Raw genomic sequence first — 19917 nt, 5'->3', positions numbered from 1 at the left:
TAAAATAAAATAATATAATTAATATAATACTATTGCATTTAAAATTTATTGTTTAAAATCAAACTTGTAATATGTTTAATCATATTAATTTACTTGTCAAATAATCATAATAATAATGATATTATGTAAATTAAATAAACACTTTAAACATTAATAATACTAATACTTAATTAATATTATAACTAAATATCTCACCTAACAAATCTTAAATAGTAGAAAAATAAAAATAATTATTTATTATTTAAATTAATAGCTAAATCAAAATATAAATACCTAATAAAACTTTAGATTGAAATAGTAATTTTAACTAAAAATTAATATAATAAAGCCATATTTAATTAAACCCTTTAAAATATGATAATACCAAAATTTATAAATTTATGTTTTTTAAAAAAAAATTCAGGTGATTACAGTCGCCAAGCCAATGTGAGATTGAAAAGCCTCTAGAGGGTGCCGAAATGTCCTAAAGGTACCCAACCCCAACAGCAAGACTAAAGGAGAAGAAGACCCCAACAGATCCATGTATGTCCCTGGTAAATAAGCTCCAACCTGCACAAAGGACAACCTAACTAAAATCTATTTACAAATTTGATCTGAAGGTGAGAAGGGGGAACCAACGTCCCAGTAGAGGAATGGAGAGCCATTTTAGGTTAAAGGACAATTAGGACACCAGTACAAAAGTACACCTGGTCACATGAACGAAAAGGAAAAGAGAAGAGTTTTTTTCTCTCTCTAGCTAATTAAAGAAGATATTGAATTGCTTGTCACCAAAGGCACTTAATACTGATTAGCATTCCATTTGAAAGATTAAAACTCTGAATAAAAATCTTATTTTAAATGTCATTAAAAAAATAATTTTAAAAAAATAAATTTATTATTTTAATATTTTTATAATTAAAATTTATTAAAATTAATTTTAAATTATTTTTAATATTTTCTTACTAATATATTTAAAAAAATAATTTTTTTGACAGTAATTTTAATAGCAACACTAAATAGTCCTTTAAATTATAGGATTGAACACAATTCAAAACGAATATAAATAACTAAATAATTTATTTTTACAAGTCTAAAAGTTAAAATTTTAATTTTGGTATAATTTAGAAATAAATAATAATTTATTTTTTAATGAATTAAAGTTACCATACATGTAAACCCCACTCAAATTCCCTACTCCTTTAGCGGAAAACCATGCACTGATCACTTGATCAATCGTCTACTATCACGTGGAAAACAATTTCTTTGTATTTTCCCTTTTTTAAAATAAATAAAAGGATAAATTACCCTTTAATTCTTAAATTCTATTAAAATTAATAAATTTCTCAATTTTTAAAATACTGTATTTTGAATTCGTCCAATTTAATGTCCCTCGTTTAGGGATATAATAAATCATATTTTTACGAGTACATGATCTTATCAAAATTTGAGTACTGTATAATCAGGTGAATTTGAGTTTGAAAAATAATATTTATAACGGATTAGGATCGAGTTCGGATTTTAAATGTTGAATATCTATTATTCAAATCTATTTATATAAATATTTAATTAAATATAAAATTTATATTTTTATAATTTTATTTACAAATTTTATACATTTTATTTTAAATAAAATAAAATTTAAATATTTTATGGAGTTATTAATTTTTTAAATATAAATTATTAATTGAAAATAATTTTTATGTATATTATTAATTAAAATATATAAAATTATATAAGAATTTTTTTGAATAATAATAATTGGGTTTGTAACTGATTTGGATAATTGAGAATAAATTTTAATTGAATTCGAGACATATTTGAATTTTGAGAATATTAATGAAGTTCAAATTTGACTAATTGATTTTCTTGGGTACCTTATCTGTTGCAATTCTTATCTCCTTTTTAAACTTGATAAAAAGAGAAATAAATGTTTTAAATTCCTAAAATACCTTTATCAACTATCCTTTCTTCTCTCTAATTTTCCTTCTCCTCAAAGTCTTCCTTCCTTTCTCCATTTTCTCACCTCATCTCTTTCCCTTCATTTTATACACACAAACTAATCTCATTAGGGGCTCTATCTTACCATTAATGACATACCAAAACCCACTAATCTAAATCAACTAGGCATGCATTTGCCTCCCAAAACTTACATCAAGCAATGATCGCATTCCTTGCTTTTCTGCTATTCTTTCTTTCAACTTTCTTCTCAACAGCACTAACATCTAAAGCACCATTTCTGATATAAAAAACCATAAAGTCGATCTGGATAGAGTTCACCCATTTGAGCTTAGATCCAAACACCTAAAGGATCTGAGCTCGGAGGCGATCTCTAAAAGCATTCCAACCTATTTTGAGAGATCGACACCCTTATTGAGTTCGGACCAAACAAAGATCACGCCACTGATCACGTCTAATTCCAAGTATAATTTTAAGATGTATATCGTTATAACTTAAATGGAGAATTGGCGAAGATCTAGCTGAGATTTCATATAGGTACCATCCCAATTACTATATAAACAAGGTAAAGCTTTAGAAACAGACATGCAATAGAAAACATTTACTTTGATTACATTGAATATTTAGTTCATAATTTGATTGCTGACTTGAGCGTCGGAGTGGTTGTTAGCCACCCACTAGCTCTCACTTAAGCTTTGACTTTTAGGTGACCCTTGATTCAGTCAGACCCAACATCCAGGAAACTCACGACAACATCAGTTGGTGCCGTCTATGGAAAAAAAGCTACCAACTATTTTTTCCTTTACATTTCTTATCAAAACTTTGTTCGTGTTTTTTTCTGGAAATTTTTGTTTCTCATTCATAACGCTATAATGGCTGATGCAGGTTTAAATTTTGGAAAAACACTTTTAGAGATTTTATGTGACATGGGTACTCTGCCAATGGCGATATATCCACAATCGAATACACCAACCCATGGAACACAGCCAGTGGGCCTTATTGATCTTGAGTCAATGATCAAAAAAATCAAGGAAATGGAAGCCATGCTAGAATCATTAAAAAGAGAGTACGAGCAAACATTAAGGGCTGCACTCTAGATACACTAGTGGTCATACCACCAGCTCCACCTTCCATAACTACAATACCATCCGAAGAGTTAGTCAAAGAAGCAAAATCTGGAAATAGCAAAGGCAAGACAGAGAAAATATTCAGCTAATGAAGAATTAGACTCTCAACAAAGTGTTGTTGACCAAAAAATCACACGGGCAATCAAAAAGTTTCAAAAGAGATCTCATGACGATAATTATGAAATGGGAGATGGCTTACCTTTGAGTGATGAAATATTGTCAGAAGTTTTTTCACAAAAATTCAAATTACAAGCCCTAGAAAAATACGACGAGACTTCTGATCCCATAAGTCATTTGGCAAACTTCTGCACAATAATGCTTTTACAAAATATTAACAATTTTATTTTATATAGCATTTTTCCAAAGACGCTAATAGGACTTGCCCAGAAAGTGGTACCAAAAGCTACTAGATGGCTCTATAGAAAACTTTGAGCAACTAGCAAGCTCATTTAAACAAAAGTTTCCAAGTTGCATCTCACCTAGGAAATTGTTATTTGATTTGAGAAAGATTCGATAAGCTGCATCTCAGCAAGTACTTGTCCAGATTCAATGTAGAGGCTATGCAGATAGAAAACCTCAACCACAAAATAGCTTGCAAAGCAATAAAAAAGGGGTCTAGAAATAACAGATTTGTGGATTTCTTAATAAAGAACCCAAAAGTATATTATGAACAACTAATGGAAAGAGCAAGAAAGTACATCAGATTAGATAACGAAAGAACAACCTTTAAAGAGGAAAGGCATGCAAGTTAGAGTTCAGAAAGGAGGTACGAAAAAAGACATAGTGACCGGTGAACCGATGGACTAGACTTGGTAATCTCTAGGGTGAGCATTATTCAGTTCAAACCGAATAAACCGAACCAAATTGTCTTAATTCAGTAATTCGGTTTGATTTTTAAGATAATTTGATTCGATTCGGTTCAATTATAAAATTTTGGTTATTTCGATTCAGTTCAGTTTTGAAGAGAAAAAAATTTGTGAAACCGAACCGAACCGGATAGTTTTATTGATTTTTGAATTGATTTATTTTTGTAGGGAATTTACGAATTATATGTAATTATATATATATATATATATATATATATATATATATAAATTGTTTAATTTCATTGATTAAATGGTTATTAGGTTCAAACCAAGTTTAAAATCAGATCAATAACTTAAAAATCAAGTCTAAATTTAAAAAAATCAAAAATTAAAACCGATCGGTTTGAACTGAACTAAATCAAAATAGAGCAGTTTGATTCGATTCAATTTTTCATCTATTTTGGTTCGGTTCGATTTCTAAAATATATAATTCTGTTTTCATAATTTGATTCGGTTTGGTTCGGTTCAAATCGAATACTCACACCTAGTAACCTTTTGATGAGATTGGTACGGCTTTTACACTTCGCTAATAGAATCCAGAGCCTAGGTATTGATGTGGATATAGAAAAATGGCCAATAAGTCAAATGGTCATAAAAAATGAAGCCAAAAACTACAAACTAAAGAGATAGAAAGAAAAACTATCGTTTTCACGATGATCATGAACATACCACAAATGAATGTTGACAGTTAAAAGACGAAATCGAAAGGCTTATTCGGTAAGGAAACCTCAGAAGATTTGCTAAAACGGAAGAGAGGCAGGATAAATTAAAAGATAGGAGTCAAGAAAAACACAATAAAGAAGAGCCCATTTGAGTCATTAATGTTATAGCAAGAGGACCGAAAAATCATAAAGATAGCTAGAGCAGTAAGCTCTGAGAATGTATTCTCCATTGATACATAGTCCTTCTCCAAAGATTCGATCACATTCGGACCAAAAGACTATGAAAATATTAAAAGGTATCATTTTGACCATCTAGTAATTAATATTTTATTGAACAGGTACATGATGCAAAGAGTTCTCATCGATACAGATAGTTCAATCAACCTATTACACTAGAAGTTTACAAAAAGCTAGTGTTAAAAAGAGAATATCTCACCATAGTAATGTTCCTTTTGGTTGGGCTAGGAGACAAGAACATGCCAGTAGCTGCAACCACGAACCTAATAGTAATTTTGGATGACGAAGCCCACAAGCGATCCATATATGCAGAATTTATAGTAGTGAATATCCCATTTTCCTACAATGCAATCTTGGGATGACCAATTTTAAATGGTGATAACATTTTGATTAACATGGATTATTTATATTTGAAACTTCCAGCTCCAAGTGGAATAGTTATTGTAAAAGGGAGCTAAAAATTAGCTCGAGAATTCTGTAACAAAAGCAGTAGGCAAGGTCACATAGCTGATCAATCTCCTAGAAAAGCCAAAAAGCAGCACCTCTCTAGAACGAACAGATCAAATCGAAGAGGTCAAACTCTACATAGGAAAGAAAATCAGGATTGGCACTGCACTGCAGGGTTCGAATAGGGAAGAGCTCATCAGAACACTAACTGAGAGATCATCCACCTTTGCATGGAGTTTGGAGGAAGTGCTAGAAGTAAACTCCACACTCATGGTTTACTGTCTCAACATTAATCCAAACATCAAGCTAGTACAACAAAAGAAAAAAAAATTGTGACAGATAGATAACAAATTATTACAGAAGAAGTCCAAAAATTATTAAAGGTAGGTCTTATAAGGGAGGTTAAATACCTAACATGGCTAGCGAAAGTGGTCCTAGTCAAAAAGTCAAACAGTAAATGGAGGATGACGTCGATATCACCAACCTTAATAAAGCATGCCCAAGAGACCATTATCCTCCATTAACAATTGACAAGCTAGTCGATTTTACAACAGGACATTCAGTATGCTCCCTAGTAGATGCTATATCTGGATACCACCAAATAAAGATGGACCTAGAAGATGAGGAAAGGCAGTATTCATCACAAATAAGAGAGTCTTTGTTATAAGGTAATGCCTTTTAGTTTAAAGAATGCAAGTGCAACTTATCAAAGATTGGTGAGCAAAATGTTCGAAAAGTTAATCGGCAAGATAGTAAAGTATACGTTGACAACATGATCATAAAAAGCAAAAATTTGAAATATCACCCAAAAAGCATCGCAGAGGCATTCAACATATTCGATAAAGTTAGAATAAAACTGAACCCAAAAAGGTGTATATTCGGAGTCAAAGCAGAAAAGTTTTTGGGATTTTTAATCTTAGAGGAAGGAATAGAAACTAACCCTGAAAAAATCAAAGCCATTATAGAGATGAAACCACCAAAAACCATCAAAGAAATTCAAAGATTGAATGGGAGAATTATAGCTCTTGGACGGTTTATGTCATGTTCAACTCTTGGACACAACCCCTACCTCGTCTCGATTTAAGATGATCTCTCTCATGATTTCTTGGCCAGATAGTTCCAACTCCTCGAAATGCCCTCAAAACCATGTAGATTTTTGCTTTGAAGAATAATGAATTTGTCTTTCCAATGTTTTAGAAAGGATAGGAGTTTAGTAAAGAGCCCACGGTTTGGCTTCGCCTGAAAAAACCAGTACTCCTTATTTTTTTTGCCTCCCAAGGTGTTGTAAAATAACAAATATTTTTGCCATAGGGATCAAATTTTTAGCTCGGCATAAACCTCAGAAAGCCACTAAAGTCCACTAAGAGTTCGGATGAAGTTGAGCCACACAGATGCAATGATAGTTCAGCACATCTTTATAAAATTACTCTAAGGGAAATCGTGCTTCAGCCTTCAACTGCTCTTCATAAACTACTATCTGATCTCTTTCATTGAAGTAATGATAGGCACAAAAGTCCCCATGGCACTTGATCAACTCAAACAGATTGCTTAAGAGATTGAACTCTTCACTTACTTGGAGAAGATCGGATGATAACAAAATCGAGGGAACCTCATCTACTGGAGGTGAGTCTTTTCTTGGCTTTTGGGTTTTCTTTTTGCTAGGACTGGTAGAATCAAATGGGTGAGGCATAGATTGCACTACATCTACCCTCCCACTAGTTCCCACCTCTTCATTGGAACTCCATGAAAATTGGACAAATAGAGTAATCACCATTCTTTGGCTATCGGTATCACTCATTCTTAAATGAAGAAAAGAAGGGCAGTAGAGAAAAAAAGAATACTAGAAATAAGAACACTACCTTTCACTAGGAGAAGAAACTTCACCGAAGTCTCAACTGGGATTGCAAAGTCATCGACTGGAGGAAATTGAGAGAATTTAGAGAAAGTGGATAAAATAAACCTTACATAGAAGACACACATATATATAAGTGGGAGCATTAAATGATGGAAATTCAAAACACTGCCAAAATTTTATCCTCGAATGCCAAAAATGACCATTTATCTCTTGCAACTTTTGAGAGGGATGCCATCAATGCTCATCGAGTTTCGAAAAGTCATTACTCCTCTAAACCTAAAGATTCGGATTTGGTGGGGGGACTAATGATATAAAAGACCATAAATGTAACGCCCTCACTTTAGGTAGTTCATACATTCTACTGTTTCAATGACTAACATCTGTTCAGACAGCCAGGATGTCTGGAACTACACTCAAACTAGAGTGAGGAAACATAAATTGACTTAATAAAGACTAAGAGTGAGAAAACATAAATTGATTGAATACAGACTAAGTAAAATTAAAGAAAAGTAAAAGAAGCAAAGTACAATTCAGTTAAATGAGCCGGGGTCACGGCGATGGGTGACCGTATTGGGAAGCGATTGTGAAGATAGTTGTCGACCCCAGATCTGCGAGGAACCCTAGAAGATAATTTTGAGACTTAATTAAAAGTCTACTGAGGCATAAATGACATTAGAAATGTCAAAGAAAATTTAGGAGAATTTATTTATTGGTACAGACAAAAAATAACCCAATGAGTATAATAAAGGGCATTTTAGTCATTTCAATCCCAGAGTTAAATTTTGACCTAAATGTCAATTAAAATGAGAGAGTTTAAAACATATAAACTAAATTAAAATCATGAATTATGGAATGGAAATGGGAAAAGAAAAGAAAAGAAAAGGAAATAAAAATTTTGAGGTAAGCATGATGTCACAATGACCATTAAAAAGCATAACCAATGGGAAATTAACAAACACATACTAAGGGATAAAGAAGACAAACAATAGGCATCAAAATGAATTAAAAAGACCCATCTTCTTCTTCCTCACTCTTCATGGCCGAACCTTGCTCCAAGAAGCCTTCCACCATTTTTGTTTGCTAAAGCTTGAATTCTCTAAGCTTTCTCCTCATAAAACCCTAAACACCCTTCACTAAAATTTATCCTTACACTAAGATAAAGAGTTTGGCTGCCAAGAAGTGAGGAAATTCTAAGGTTTTCACAAGTCTAAGAAGTGACTATTAAAGGTTAGTGCACTATTATGCTTCCCTCCTTCATTAAACTTTGAATTCTAGTTAAAAATGAGTTGAAATTTTATAAAATTAAAAGAAAATCATGAAAAAAAAGGGTAACCCTAATTTTCGACAGCCATTAAAAGTTAGGATTTGTTGATTTTAGATTGAATTAATTGTCTATTAGAATTATTTATGAGCATATGTGATATACAAATTGATTGGATATGAGTTTGGTATATATTGCATGTAAATTGAGTATGGAAGTTAGGGTTTTTAACCTGACTTTGGAAACTTTGTGTATGGCTTGAAATTGATGTTATTGAGGCTGTTTGTTGACTATTTGAAGTGCCATGAATACAATTGAAGTTTGAGAGTTTGGTGGAAAGTGAAAATTGGGAGTGTGTTTTCATGCAGGATTTTTGGACTAAAGAGTCTAGCATGCTTAGACAACCATAACTTGAATTGTGTTGCTCCAATTGGTATGAGGCCAATTGGAGATGAAACTAGGGTCAAAATGCCTCATTTTTCATGAAGAGACCATGCCTAAATTCTATCCAAAACTTGACCAAATTACTATTTCAATCTGGCTGACCATACCCTAAACCTAGAAAAATGACCAAAGTACCTGTTCATTTGGCAATAACTCCCTATAGACAAGTCCAAATGACCTGAATTTTATACCATTGGAAAGTTTAGACATAAGACTACAACTTTCATGAGAACACAGAGCTCAAAAATTTCTCTAACCAAACCAAATTACTAGCCCAAATTGGGTCAACAAAATAGTCTAGAACCAAATTGTCCAGAAATTCTGGACTTGAACCTATCCAATCAGTTTTGGCAAAAATACAGTAACTTGGTCTACAAAATTGAAAATGCAATGGAAACTAATGCTGAAATCTTTATAAGACATAGATCTATAATATTGATGTTTTGACCAGAACCTAGAACCCAAGGGAACTAAGCCAAATTGCTAGAACAAGTCAGCACATCAAAACCTGGAATTTGACTAAACCACCACTTGACCCCATTATAGTTTTTATACCATATTTCCCACTGGGAAATCCCAAATGAGATGAGCCAAACTATTTTGGAAACCTAAGAGATACTGCTTCAACTTTGATTTAGAAATTTTTCTCAAAATTTGAGTGTAAGAACCCTAAAGTTGGAGTCAAAGCCACTGACCTGAACTGGAATCCTGTTGGCACAGGATATCTGAGTCCAGGCCAATTAATTGGTTATAACTAATTCTACAAAACTTGAAAAATTGTAATTCAAAAATTTGAGTGATTCTAAGACATAGGGTAACAACTTCCATGAAGAGTATTAGGCCTAAAAGTGGCTGTAACATGTCCAAATAATTAGGAAATTATTGACTCTAGAATCTGCCTGGTTCTGAAACTTGAGTGAGTTAATGAACCAGTTTTGGTTATTTGATCATAACTTGAGTTCTAAAACCCTAAATGACATGATTCAAAAAGGAAAACAAAGATAACATATAGAGGAACAATTCCCATGAAGAATGTATGGCCAAACAGTGGCTACATCTTGACTAATTTGTTAGGTAAAGTTAAGACATCAAATTTAGACCTTAAGAAAGATTCATAAAATGACTTGTCATATGATATAAAGTTGATTAAAATGAAGTGTTAAACATAAAAGTGACATGAATCTGCATGGGAGACTTGTCTTTTCCATCATAAGTAACATGAAAATGTTAATAAATACTTAATAATATTAATTTGCCCAAAGTGTACCTAGACTTACTTATATAGTATGGATCGATTGGTATACCAATTAGGGACTACAGATAGCATTACTGCCCATATGAATAATCATTGATGGACAATATATATCTAAGATGGTTGTTCTACTGGTTTTATACCTGCCCATTGGCCATTGTGCCTGATTTTATTACTAGCTTTATGCCTGCCTGCTGGCTTTGTGCCTAACATGATAGACATATACATGTTAGAAATATAGATGTTTAACTAGTATACTCCCGTGTATCCAGTCTTTATAGTTTGTTATAAGTTACTTTGGCACAGATCTGAGCAATAAGATTTAAAATGATATAAATGAATAAAGAAGATCTTAATAACTTACTCGCTTCCAAAATTTCATAAAACATGTAAATGATTTAGAAATTTATGAAATTATACTTAGAATAATTATTTTAAATTGTTTAGTTATTTTCCTTTATTTTATGCACCACTAATCGTTATGCTTAGAGAGTTGGTTTTTCCATCGCATAGGTACAGGAGCACAGCAGCAGCAGCAGCATCAATAGTAGTAGAGATAGGAGTCTGATCAGATCTGCTACAGAGTGGTTGTTACAGCAAACTGTTATTTTGGTAGGGCTCATGTATAGTTAAATTTTGCATTTTGATTATTGTATGTAAGTAAACTATGTACATAATTTTGTGAATGTAAATAAATTGTAAATTATTATATACAAATTTTATATGAATGTATGAAGTTTGTATGAATGAAATCAAATTTATTTTCTTCAAAATTATATGAGCTATGATATAATAAAATGCTTGAAAATTTTGAAATGAGCAACGAGATGATGTATGAAAATATGAAAATGATATGAAATTATTTTTAACAGGTAAATAAGGAAACCCGTCATGCACTAATAAAACAGAGGAGACTCTGTCTGGGTCTCCATAAAAATGAAATGGGATAAAAAAAAAATTTCTACACGTAAGATAATATAATTAAATGGACGTTAAATTAATATCGTACACAACAAGACAAGATAGGGTGCTCTGGTATAGAATGTAGCGCACCTTGCCCGACTACACTGTAGATAGGTGAGGGATGTTACAATAAAGCCGATCTAGATAGAGTTCACGCATCCAAGTTTATATCCAAACACTTAAAGGATCCGAGCTCGGAGGTGATCTTTAAAAGCATTTCGACCTATTTTGTGAGATCGGACAGATTAGAAAAATCGATACCCTCATTGAGTTCAGACCAAACAAAGATTACACCACTGATCACGCCTAATTCCTAGCATAATTTTATGATGTATACCGCTATAACTTAAATAGGAAATTGGTGAAGATCTATCTGAGATTTCATATAGTTACCATCCCAATCATTATATAAATAAGGTAAGGCTTCTCAAACATGTATGCAATAGAAAACACTTCTTCGATTATATTGAATATTCAGTTCATAATTTGATTATGACTTGAGGCTAAAGTAATTGTTAACCACCTACCAACGCTCACTTAATCTTTGAATTTCGAGTGACCTTGGAAACCCACAACAATATCAATTTCTCTTCAAGTTCTTAGTTCAAACCTTTTTTTGAATTCTCGGATTGGTAAAGACTTTCGAGATCCAAAGATCTCAATTTCTTAGGAATTTTCTCTTCATGAGAAATTCTTATTTATCTTCCATCAACAATGCCTCAGTCCGAACAACACGATCCAAATCACCCAATTTTCAAATTCCATCATACATTTTTACATTTGCAAGCACCATAAAAACACTAATACTCGAAACACTCAATTTTCAAATATATTTAAATACCAATATTGATAATAAATTGCCAAGCCTCGAATGGCAATAAATATACTGGTCCTTTTTCATCCTCTTTCATTTTCTTCATATACTTCGTTACCTTATGGATGCAATACATCGCGTTTGACTCGAAATCCTCAACTGTCAATCAGGAATAGTCACTGTTCATCAACAACGGGCTGACAAAGGTCAATTTTGCAACTCATGGATGCAATACATCACGTTTTTGGATCGAAGGAAGTGGTTAGCTAAAGTTCAAGAGAATCAAAGGCGTTCTTTAGTAGCTATTGTTTAGGCTAGGTGTGTCTATGGTGTTCTCTGCATTGGGTTCAGTGAGATTGAAGGAGTCGTTGAGAGTTACAGAGAGGGGCACGTTGAATCATTGGGGATTTACCTTGAGTTAAAATGCCATTAATTTAATCAAGGACAATAAGGTCATTTTATGTTGTGTTTGTCTTTAAAAAAAAAATAGAGAAAAATAAAAAAGATATCAATAATGAGAAATTTAAAAAAAATATATTAGAATATAATTTTACTTCTAAATTAAGACAAAATTTATAAAATATAAGGGATAAATTTATAATTTTACATATTTTGCTTTTAAAGAAAGTATAAATAAACGGAAAAAATATGATTTTCTTTTAAAATTTTCCTTTTCTCCATATTCTCTGCCAATCCAAATGCAAAAAAAAATAAATAAATAAATCCCCTCAAATTTTCTTTTTCCCTTTTGTTTTTCTTCAATCCAAACAGTGTTAGGGTCCATTGGCTGTCTTTTTTGAATGTATAAAATGGAAAGACCTCTTAATTGACGGAACCAAAACATTGAGATTAAAGTGTTGAGTTATAAAAATTGAGAATCCAACGTCTAAGAACTAATTTACCACAAATAAAATCTTTAATGCGTGTATGGATGGATTTCCCACTTTTCCTTCCCTGGTTCCAGAAATGGCCTCCAAACGCCAAGCGCCAACCAGAGCATTTGCGCTCCATATTTCTACCCCCAAAATACCCTTTTCTTGACGTTAAATTTCCATTCTCCCTGTTTGCACCAGGAACACGTTATATTATTAAAAACACTTGCACTTGAGAGCTTCTTGAATCTGGTGGCGGCCAGTGAGTGACCTGAGAATGGTGGAACCGGTAAACCACCAGCACGAGGAGGAGCTTTCACTGTTGCCCCTCAACAGCAATGGTGATCAGTCATGGCGGTTAAACTTCGATGGATATCACCTATCTGCGGAGCACAAAGAGAAAAAGCCGCCTCATGGCCGCCATGATTGCCTTGGTGTTTTAGGTAATTTCACCAACTTTCCCTTCTTTGAATAATTTCTTACCACAAAACAGATATATATATATATATATATATATATATATATAAACTTGATGCTCTTTGTATATATATATAAACTTGATGCTCTTTGTTTGGTATCTGATTTTTTCTTTTTTGGTTGATTTTGGTTCTGAATGGAAATATTCTTTTTTAGCTTTGTCTGCCATAATTTTTTTTTTTTTGCTTGTTTGGGTATTCATTTATTATTCGTTTGATTATTTATTGTTTTGATGTTTTTATCATTTATTTGTCTGAGTCTTTATTTGGATCATAGGAGGTCATGATGATGATGGGTTTTAGTTGCTTTGTCCATATATGAGGTAGTTTGGCCATAAACAAGTGAAATCTTATTGTGAGAGGCTAGTTCTTTACAGTTTACCCCTTCCCCTCTTTTTTATTTGGTTGAGTAGGCGTATGATTGACAGGAATCGGATGGCTTCAGGTAAGAGGTTTTGTTGGGGGATCATGGCAAACTTGTTTCCATTTTTTTTTTCTGTAGATTAAAGGAGATATGAGCCGTGTGTTATTTACTGACTGGGTTTTTCCTAGTCTTGCTAAAAGTCTAAGCTTGTACGTTTACTTCTCCTCTGGAAGCCCCGGAGTGATCTCATGCCCACTGGGTCGATCATTGCTTAGATATGGTAGAATGAATTGATGAAGAAAAAGGAATCGTTTTTACTAGAGTTTATTTTTACATATCTGCATTTGTGGAATGTTAAGTTGTTGATAGATGCTGGTTACTTTTGACAGTATCATGTAGTAGACTCTGGGATTAGGAAGAGCTATGGAGGAAGCGTCACTTTATGATTTAGTTTTATTAGTTATGTGCAGTTAACACTGACTTTTCTATGTATATATGACATCCATGGGTCTATGAAATGCATCATAGCTTCGTGATTATTATATGGATGATGGTATGCTTGCAATTAAAAATTCAATTGCAGTGTGAGTCACATCGAATTTGTGTCGTTTAATGGCCTCAGGTCCAGAAGATGATGTTGCTGATTACTATCAGCAGCAGGTGGAAATGCTTGAGGACTTTAATGAAATGGATGCCTTAGCAGAGCGTGGCTTTATTCCTGGAATGTCAAAGGTCTGTTTTCCCTTTTTCCCTTTGTTTTATCTGAAACACAATTGATGCATGCTCTAATTCTTTTAATTAAAACTGCTGCTGTTTATGGGTGCAGGAAGAGCAGGATAATTTGGCTAGAAGTGAGACCTTTGCTATCAGAATATCAAATTTTGCCAATATGGTTCTGTTTTCTGCTAAGGTTTATGCATCCATCAGAAGTGGTTCATTAGCCATTATTGCTTCCACATTGGACTCTCTGCTTGATCTTCTATCTGGCTTCATCTTGTGGTTTACTGCATTCACTATGCAAACACCAAACCCATATCAGTACCCTATTGGAAAGAAGCGCATGCAACCATTGGTCAGTCCTCCAACTAGTGCACATTTGTTGGTCATTTTATTTGTTTGGCATATTTTTCTTGTACATCAGGAAACAATTTGTAGAGCTCAGTATTTAAGAGCATACAATTGTGATGGAGTATATCAAATTATCAGAAACTAACATGAGTCATAAACTGTCAAATTTTGATATTAGTGTACCATTAGATTCTAGCAGTACTCAACAAGCAAAAAATAACAACACAAAAAATATGAAGTATTCATTAAAGGATGGGTTAATAACTGTGAAAGAGCAAAGAAAATGCGAATTGCTCACTTCACTTGAGAATGCTCCTATAAAACAATATGGTAATTCCGAAAGAAAACAATGAAACATATGTTTTGCAGGCAAAAAACACAAGATTCTCAGATGAACACTTGTTCCAAAGTGATGCTGAATTCTTTTTTCCGTTGTTCTCTGTGTTGCTATTTTTTCCCTTAATTCTTTTCTGTTTTTAAGTTTAATGTTGCTGTTATAAGAAGTTGGAACTTGTATTCTGATTTCATTTCAGTATTGCTAGATCTCATGATATTGCATATTTGCATTGAACATGTTAAAGACTTGTAAATTTAGTTCTCCACCAAATTTTGAATTAATGTTTATCCATGCATTAATATAAATCCATGAATAATGGAAATTGTCTGTTGAAATTGCACGAATATGCATATTTGATGCTTCAGAGAATTTTAAATTATTGAAATGTCTAGCAATTTTCAAATCCATAACCTGTGACAGTGACTCATGCACAGGGAATTCTTGTTTTTGCCTCTGTCATGGCAACTCTGGGACTACAGATAATCTTGGAGTCAGTACGCACATTGTTTTCTGATGTAAGTGGACACTAATCAAATTCATATTCTGTTAAGAGTGCCATTTCTATTAAGGAATGTCACGCTTACTTATTAGTAAGAAAGGAAAGAAAATATGAAAAAAAAAAAAAAGAAACTCCTGAATGTATTTGAAAGGTATCCATCCTCTCATTTCTTCTATTGCTCTTTTACCAGGAGAATGAATTTGATTTGACCAAAGAGCAAGAACATTGGGTTGTGGGTATTATGCTTTCAGTGACTTTGGTAAAGCTTTTGCTGATGGTTTATTGCCGCTCTTTTACTAATGAGATCATTAAAGCTTATGCCCAGGATCATTTTTTTGATGTTGTTACAAATATCATCGGCCTTATTGCCGCACTTCTTGCTAATTACATGGAAGATTGGATGGACCCTTTTGGGGCCATAATTGTGAGTACAACCCACCTCCCTCCTCCTCTCTCTCCTTCATGTTATCATTTTCTCCATTACCGTATATGAAAAGCAGGGAATTATACGGTTTTCTTTAGTAATTAACATAGTTCTCTACTACTTATTTATTAACATAAGCAGCTGCAGTTGTTTCACTGCAAACTGTGTATTCTTTTTGTAAATTTGGCTTGCTACTTTGTTTTACCTATATATTGGTTATTGGACTCTGACATGTTAAGACTTCTATAAGAATAAGGGGCAATAAATTGATTATGATTTCTTGTTCATGATGTTAAGCTGACCCCTATAAGATATATATCTGTGTAGAGTACTGACTTGATTCTTCAAATTGACAAAGGCCTGTTTTGATGAATCAAACTAACATCATAAGAGATTCTGTTTTAACTAAAAATATTTGTGCATACATACAACAATGAGTTTTGATATTGCTGCAGCTGGCCTTGTACACCATTCGCACATGGTCAATGACAGTGTTGGAGAATGTGAATTCCCTTGTTGGAAAATCAGCTACTCCGGATTATCTGAAGAAACTCACGTACCTTTGTTGGAACCATCACAAGGCTGTTAGACATATTGATACAGTCCGGGCTTACACCTTTGGATCTCACTACTTTGTTGAGGTTGACATTGTGCTGCCTGCAAACATGCCCTTGGAAGAGGCTCATGACATTGGGGAATCCCTACAGGAGAAGCTTGAGTTGCTGCCAGAGATTGAGCGTGCCTTTGTTCATCTTGATTATGAGTACACACACAAGCCTGAGCATGCACCGTCACATCCATAGTAACAACGAACATTGATCCCTTTTTTATTCTGTTGTTTTGGTTTTCTCCAAACAAGGTCTACAATGTGTTTTAAGTCCATGAAGCTTAGGCCTTTGTGCAAATGATTGTTGACTGTAAATTCCACTAATGCACTGGTTTTCAATTGAGAATTCGTGGATGTTCAGACTAGGGAAGATGGTCTGGAGAAAATATTGTCCACAGATTAAGACTTGCACTAGATTTGAGAATCAATGATCAAATACACTTTAATTTTTGCTCCATGACTCTTAACCTCAATTCTTTACTCTTAATTATTATTTCCTGAAGTATTACTCCAATAATTTTTCAACTCTCCATACCAAACACATCCTTGAAGAAGAGGAAAATCGAAGAAATGAAAAGATGACAGACGGTAATCAAGAATTGTTTTTACAGAGTTTTGGAGTGTGATACATCTATTACCGCCATTCTTCTCTCGTGTATATTTCGGCGAAATCCCCTCCATCCGCTGTTAAGGCCCATAGCTCTGCGAGCACCGAAAAAGAACCACAGCAGAAGAAATAAAAAATATGCCAATGCAACTAAGAAAAACAAAACCAGATTAAACTAGGACTAAGCTTTACTTCGTGATATGATTGACATTGAAAACGAGTAGCAAGCAAACAACCACAATTCAAATCGTGGAAGCAACAGCGATCGTGGAAATAACATCCACAAATGGTCCCTTGACACCCCAGCTCTCATTCGTATGATTGTTACCAGAAACACAGCAGTGTTTGCAAACCAGAATAGCGAAAAGCTATGCGTGCCCATAACACTCGAACCCACATAGCGCAATGGATTTGTATCCCTGAGAGTGGTGTTAGTAGCAGAGATATCAGCACGAAGAAAATTTGGGAGATGGGAATTGACGTCTGCAGTCCAAACACCACCAGGTGGACTCAATGCTGCCTGATACGTGATTGTTGCTATTAGAGCGTCAACTACGAGTAGTGCATTGCGTCTTTCAGTGGGTGTATTCATTTGCAAACGAGCTGAGCGTATTGTCCATGCATAACAGAAGATCTTTCTCTTCAAGTTCCCAGCTCGGCCGGTACCTGTGAGGAATCCGCAAGGGGGAAGGCGCTGCATTTATTTAACTCTTTGTTGCTGAATTGTGCTTGGCCTTGTAGGATATCTATAGCCGTCAAACCATTCGAATTCTTTATGTTGGTATAAACAAATGCCTCAATCAGATGCTTTACTATCTGTCTTTGATTGCTTGAAGCAGCAATGTGTAATACAGTGTTCCCTTCCTTGTTCTTCCAATTCAGGAGTTCTCTTTCCCAAAACGCAGCATCTACAAAGACAGACCTTTGAAGCCATCCCATTAGCAACTGAAAAGCTTCTACCTGATGGTTCTTTACTGCAGTGTGCAACGCAGTGTCGCCTTGAAAAGTCACATCTTTAATGGATTCAGGGCAAGCTTCAAAGAATTCTTCCAAAATTGGTGTCTTCCCTTGTTCTGTTGCATAATGCAAAGGTGTCATACCTCCTCTTCCTTTGACTCGGACAAGACCTTCATCCACATATAGGAGCCAGAGCACCATCTGGGTTTTGTCATGTTGCAAAGCCAGATGCATGGGGCTAAAGTCATCTGGGTTTAGCTTCCTAGCAAACGATGCCTTCATGTTCACCATCTCCATCGCAAATTCAATGTGCCCTGCTGATGCAGCTATATGTAATGGAGAATCAACGAAAGGTACCTCATTTACGCGTTCCAAGACGAATGCGTCCTCCCGGGTTAGACCATACAACACGTCGATATCTCCTGTCTGAGCAGCCTCCTTCAACCTCTGACCCATGTGTTGAGCATTCATCACCAACTCTCTTTCGCAGCCTTCTGTTTTCTAGAATTTTCTGCAGTTGTCTCCATGGATCATCTAGATGATATTCTTAAGCAAATTTCCTGCAATTTCCTCCATAAAATTGGTGAAATACAGTTTAAATCATCGTCGGATCAAAATAGATTTGATTTGAAGTAGTCATTCACTTCACATGTGGCTAATATGTTCCTGGAAGACAAACATATGATAATTTAATTTAACAGGTAATGGACAAATTTTAGAACTTTTACGGTACAAGAAACTGGGAGTAGTCAACATTAATACCAGTGACGCCGTCGGGTTGTCTCCAAGCTATTCGATATTTTGCCCGAATGAACCTGAATGTGTGCACCTTCAACCATTAGAAGAGGTAGGCCAAAGCAATAGGAAATCTATTATGTTGGAGAGATGGCGGATCAACTCAACAATCAACATATGAGGCTAAATGGCTAATCCTTTGGCTTCATTCCTTATGTTGTTAAGACTCATTAACTCAAAATCAACATAGCTCATCTTCATTGAACGGATTTGGTTTATATATATATATATATATTAATTGATTTGATAGAATTTTGAAAATGACTCCAACAAATTTCAAAGATGGTAGCGATATTTCAACTTTTCAAAACTGGGAAGCAACTTAAAATTCAGATGACCCAAAGAAACCGTGCTACTGTGCATGGCTGCTTTTTTTTTTTTTTCTTTTTTTCTTTTTTCTTTTGAGGGTAGGAAAGAATACGGGTTGAGTTTTTACAGCATCTTATCTTATTGAATTCCAATAAAATAAATTTAAATAATAATTATTTTAGTTTTGATTTAAAAATAATATCATGATAATTTTGGGATGAATTTTAATTTTATACGTTAAATAATTATTTATTTTTTAAATTTTTTTATATAAATATTTAATTAAATATAAAATATATATATTTATAATAATATTAATAAATTTTTATATATTTTATTTTATATAAAATTAAATTTAAATATTTTATGAAATTATTAAATTTTTAAAATATAAATTATTAATAAAAAAATTTTATATGAATTATTAATTAAATTTATAAATTTAAATAAAAAATAAATTTAAATAATCATGATAAATTTTAATTAAATTTATGATGAATTTAAATTTTAAAAATATTAATCGAATCGAAACGAGAGTGGCTTTGGTGGACACCGTAACTATTGCCGTCCTACTTGAAGCTTTTCTTGCTTGGGTTCCCGTTTAGTCGCCTAGGGTTCAGCCCTCATCACTGCCAGTCGGTCTTCCCTTACCCCTTCGGGCTAGGGAGGGCTTCCCTTCCCCTAACCCAATATGGATTCCCTCCTTTTTCCAGTGTTGAGTTGTAAATAGTTAATTTTG

General features: G+C 33.6%; 3 protein-coding genes across 5 annotated transcripts; 1 reads left to right on the top strand and 2 right to left on the bottom strand.

The window, feature by feature from the left end:
• Nucleotides 1-12754: 12754 nt before the first annotated feature.
• Nucleotides 12755-16967, top strand: LOC110662732 (metal tolerance protein 11). Of its 2 annotated transcripts, none has more exons than XM_021821820.2 (6): nucleotides 12755-13178; nucleotides 14198-14307; nucleotides 14402-14647; nucleotides 15415-15495; nucleotides 15670-15903; nucleotides 16359-16967. In XM_021821820.2, exons 1-6 carry the CDS (start codon nucleotides 13013-13015, stop codon nucleotides 16704-16706), a joined length of 1185 nt encoding a protein of 394 aa, XP_021677512.2. In that variant the 5' UTR covers nucleotides 12755-13012; the 3' UTR covers nucleotides 16707-16967. The 2 variants fall into 2 exon arrangements, with proteins under 2 accessions (XP_021677512.2, XP_021677514.2); XM_021821822.2 differs by lacking the exon at nucleotides 12755-13178 and adding an exon at nucleotides 13499-13656.
• Nucleotides 16968-17094: 127 nt separating this feature from the next.
• Nucleotides 17095-17709, bottom strand: LOC131182356 (uncharacterized). The gene is made up of 2 exons (XM_058151698.1): nucleotides 17310-17709; nucleotides 17095-17212 (listed from the first exon to the last, which is right to left on the bottom strand). Exons 1-2 carry the CDS (start codon nucleotides 17707-17709, stop codon nucleotides 17145-17147), a joined length of 468 nt encoding a protein of 155 aa, XP_058007681.1. The 3' UTR covers nucleotides 17095-17144.
• On the bottom strand, nucleotides 17269-19098 carry LOC131182355 (ankyrin repeat-containing protein BDA1-like). Of its 2 annotated transcripts, none has more exons than XM_058151696.1 (2): nucleotides 18837-19098; nucleotides 17269-18740 (listed from the first exon to the last, which is right to left on the bottom strand). In XM_058151696.1, exon 2 carries the CDS (start codon nucleotides 18543-18545, stop codon nucleotides 17760-17762), a length of 786 nt encoding a protein of 261 aa, XP_058007679.1. In that variant the 5' UTR covers nucleotides 18546-18740; nucleotides 18837-19098; the 3' UTR covers nucleotides 17269-17759. The 2 variants fall into 2 exon arrangements, with proteins under 2 accessions (XP_058007679.1, XP_058007680.1); XM_058151697.1 differs by having other exon boundaries at nucleotides 17269-18634.
• Between the last annotated feature and the right edge of the window lie 819 nt (nucleotides 19099-19917).

Source organism: Hevea brasiliensis, chromosome 8 (assembly GCF_030052815.1).
Source record: "Hevea brasiliensis isolate MT/VB/25A 57/8 chromosome 8, ASM3005281v1, whole genome shotgun sequence".
Classification (NCBI taxonomy): domain Eukaryota; kingdom Viridiplantae; phylum Streptophyta; class Magnoliopsida; order Malpighiales; family Euphorbiaceae; genus Hevea; species Hevea brasiliensis.
Note: the sequence above shows the minus strand (reverse complement) of the source record. Positions and strands in the feature narration are given on the sequence as shown.

Excerpts from the sequence above, each read along its gene's own strand:
- LOC110662732 (XM_021821820.2), top strand. The coding sequence starts at position 13,013 with ATGGTGGAACCGGTAAACCACCAGCACGAGGAGGAGCTTTCACTGTTG. Across the intron at positions 14,308-14,401 it reads TTATTCCTGGAATGTCAAAG|GAAGAGCAGGATAATTTGGC; the intron begins GTCTGTTTTCCC and ends TTATGGGTGCAG. Across the intron at positions 14,648-15,414 it reads AGAAGCGCATGCAACCATTG|GGAATTCTTGTTTTTGCCTC; the intron begins GTCAGTCCTCCA and ends ACTCATGCACAG.
- LOC131182356 (XM_058151698.1), bottom strand. The coding sequence starts at position 17,709 with ATGAATACACCCACTGAAAGACGCAATGCACTACTCGTAGTTGACGCT. Across the intron at positions 17,213-17,309 it reads AATGTCAATCATATCACGAA|AGCTATGGGCCTTAACAGCG; the intron begins GTAAAGCTTAGT and ends CGGTGCTCGCAG.
- LOC131182355 (XM_058151696.1), bottom strand. The coding sequence starts at position 18,545 with ATGAATGCTCAACACATGGGTCAGAGGTTGAAGGAGGCTGCTCAGACA.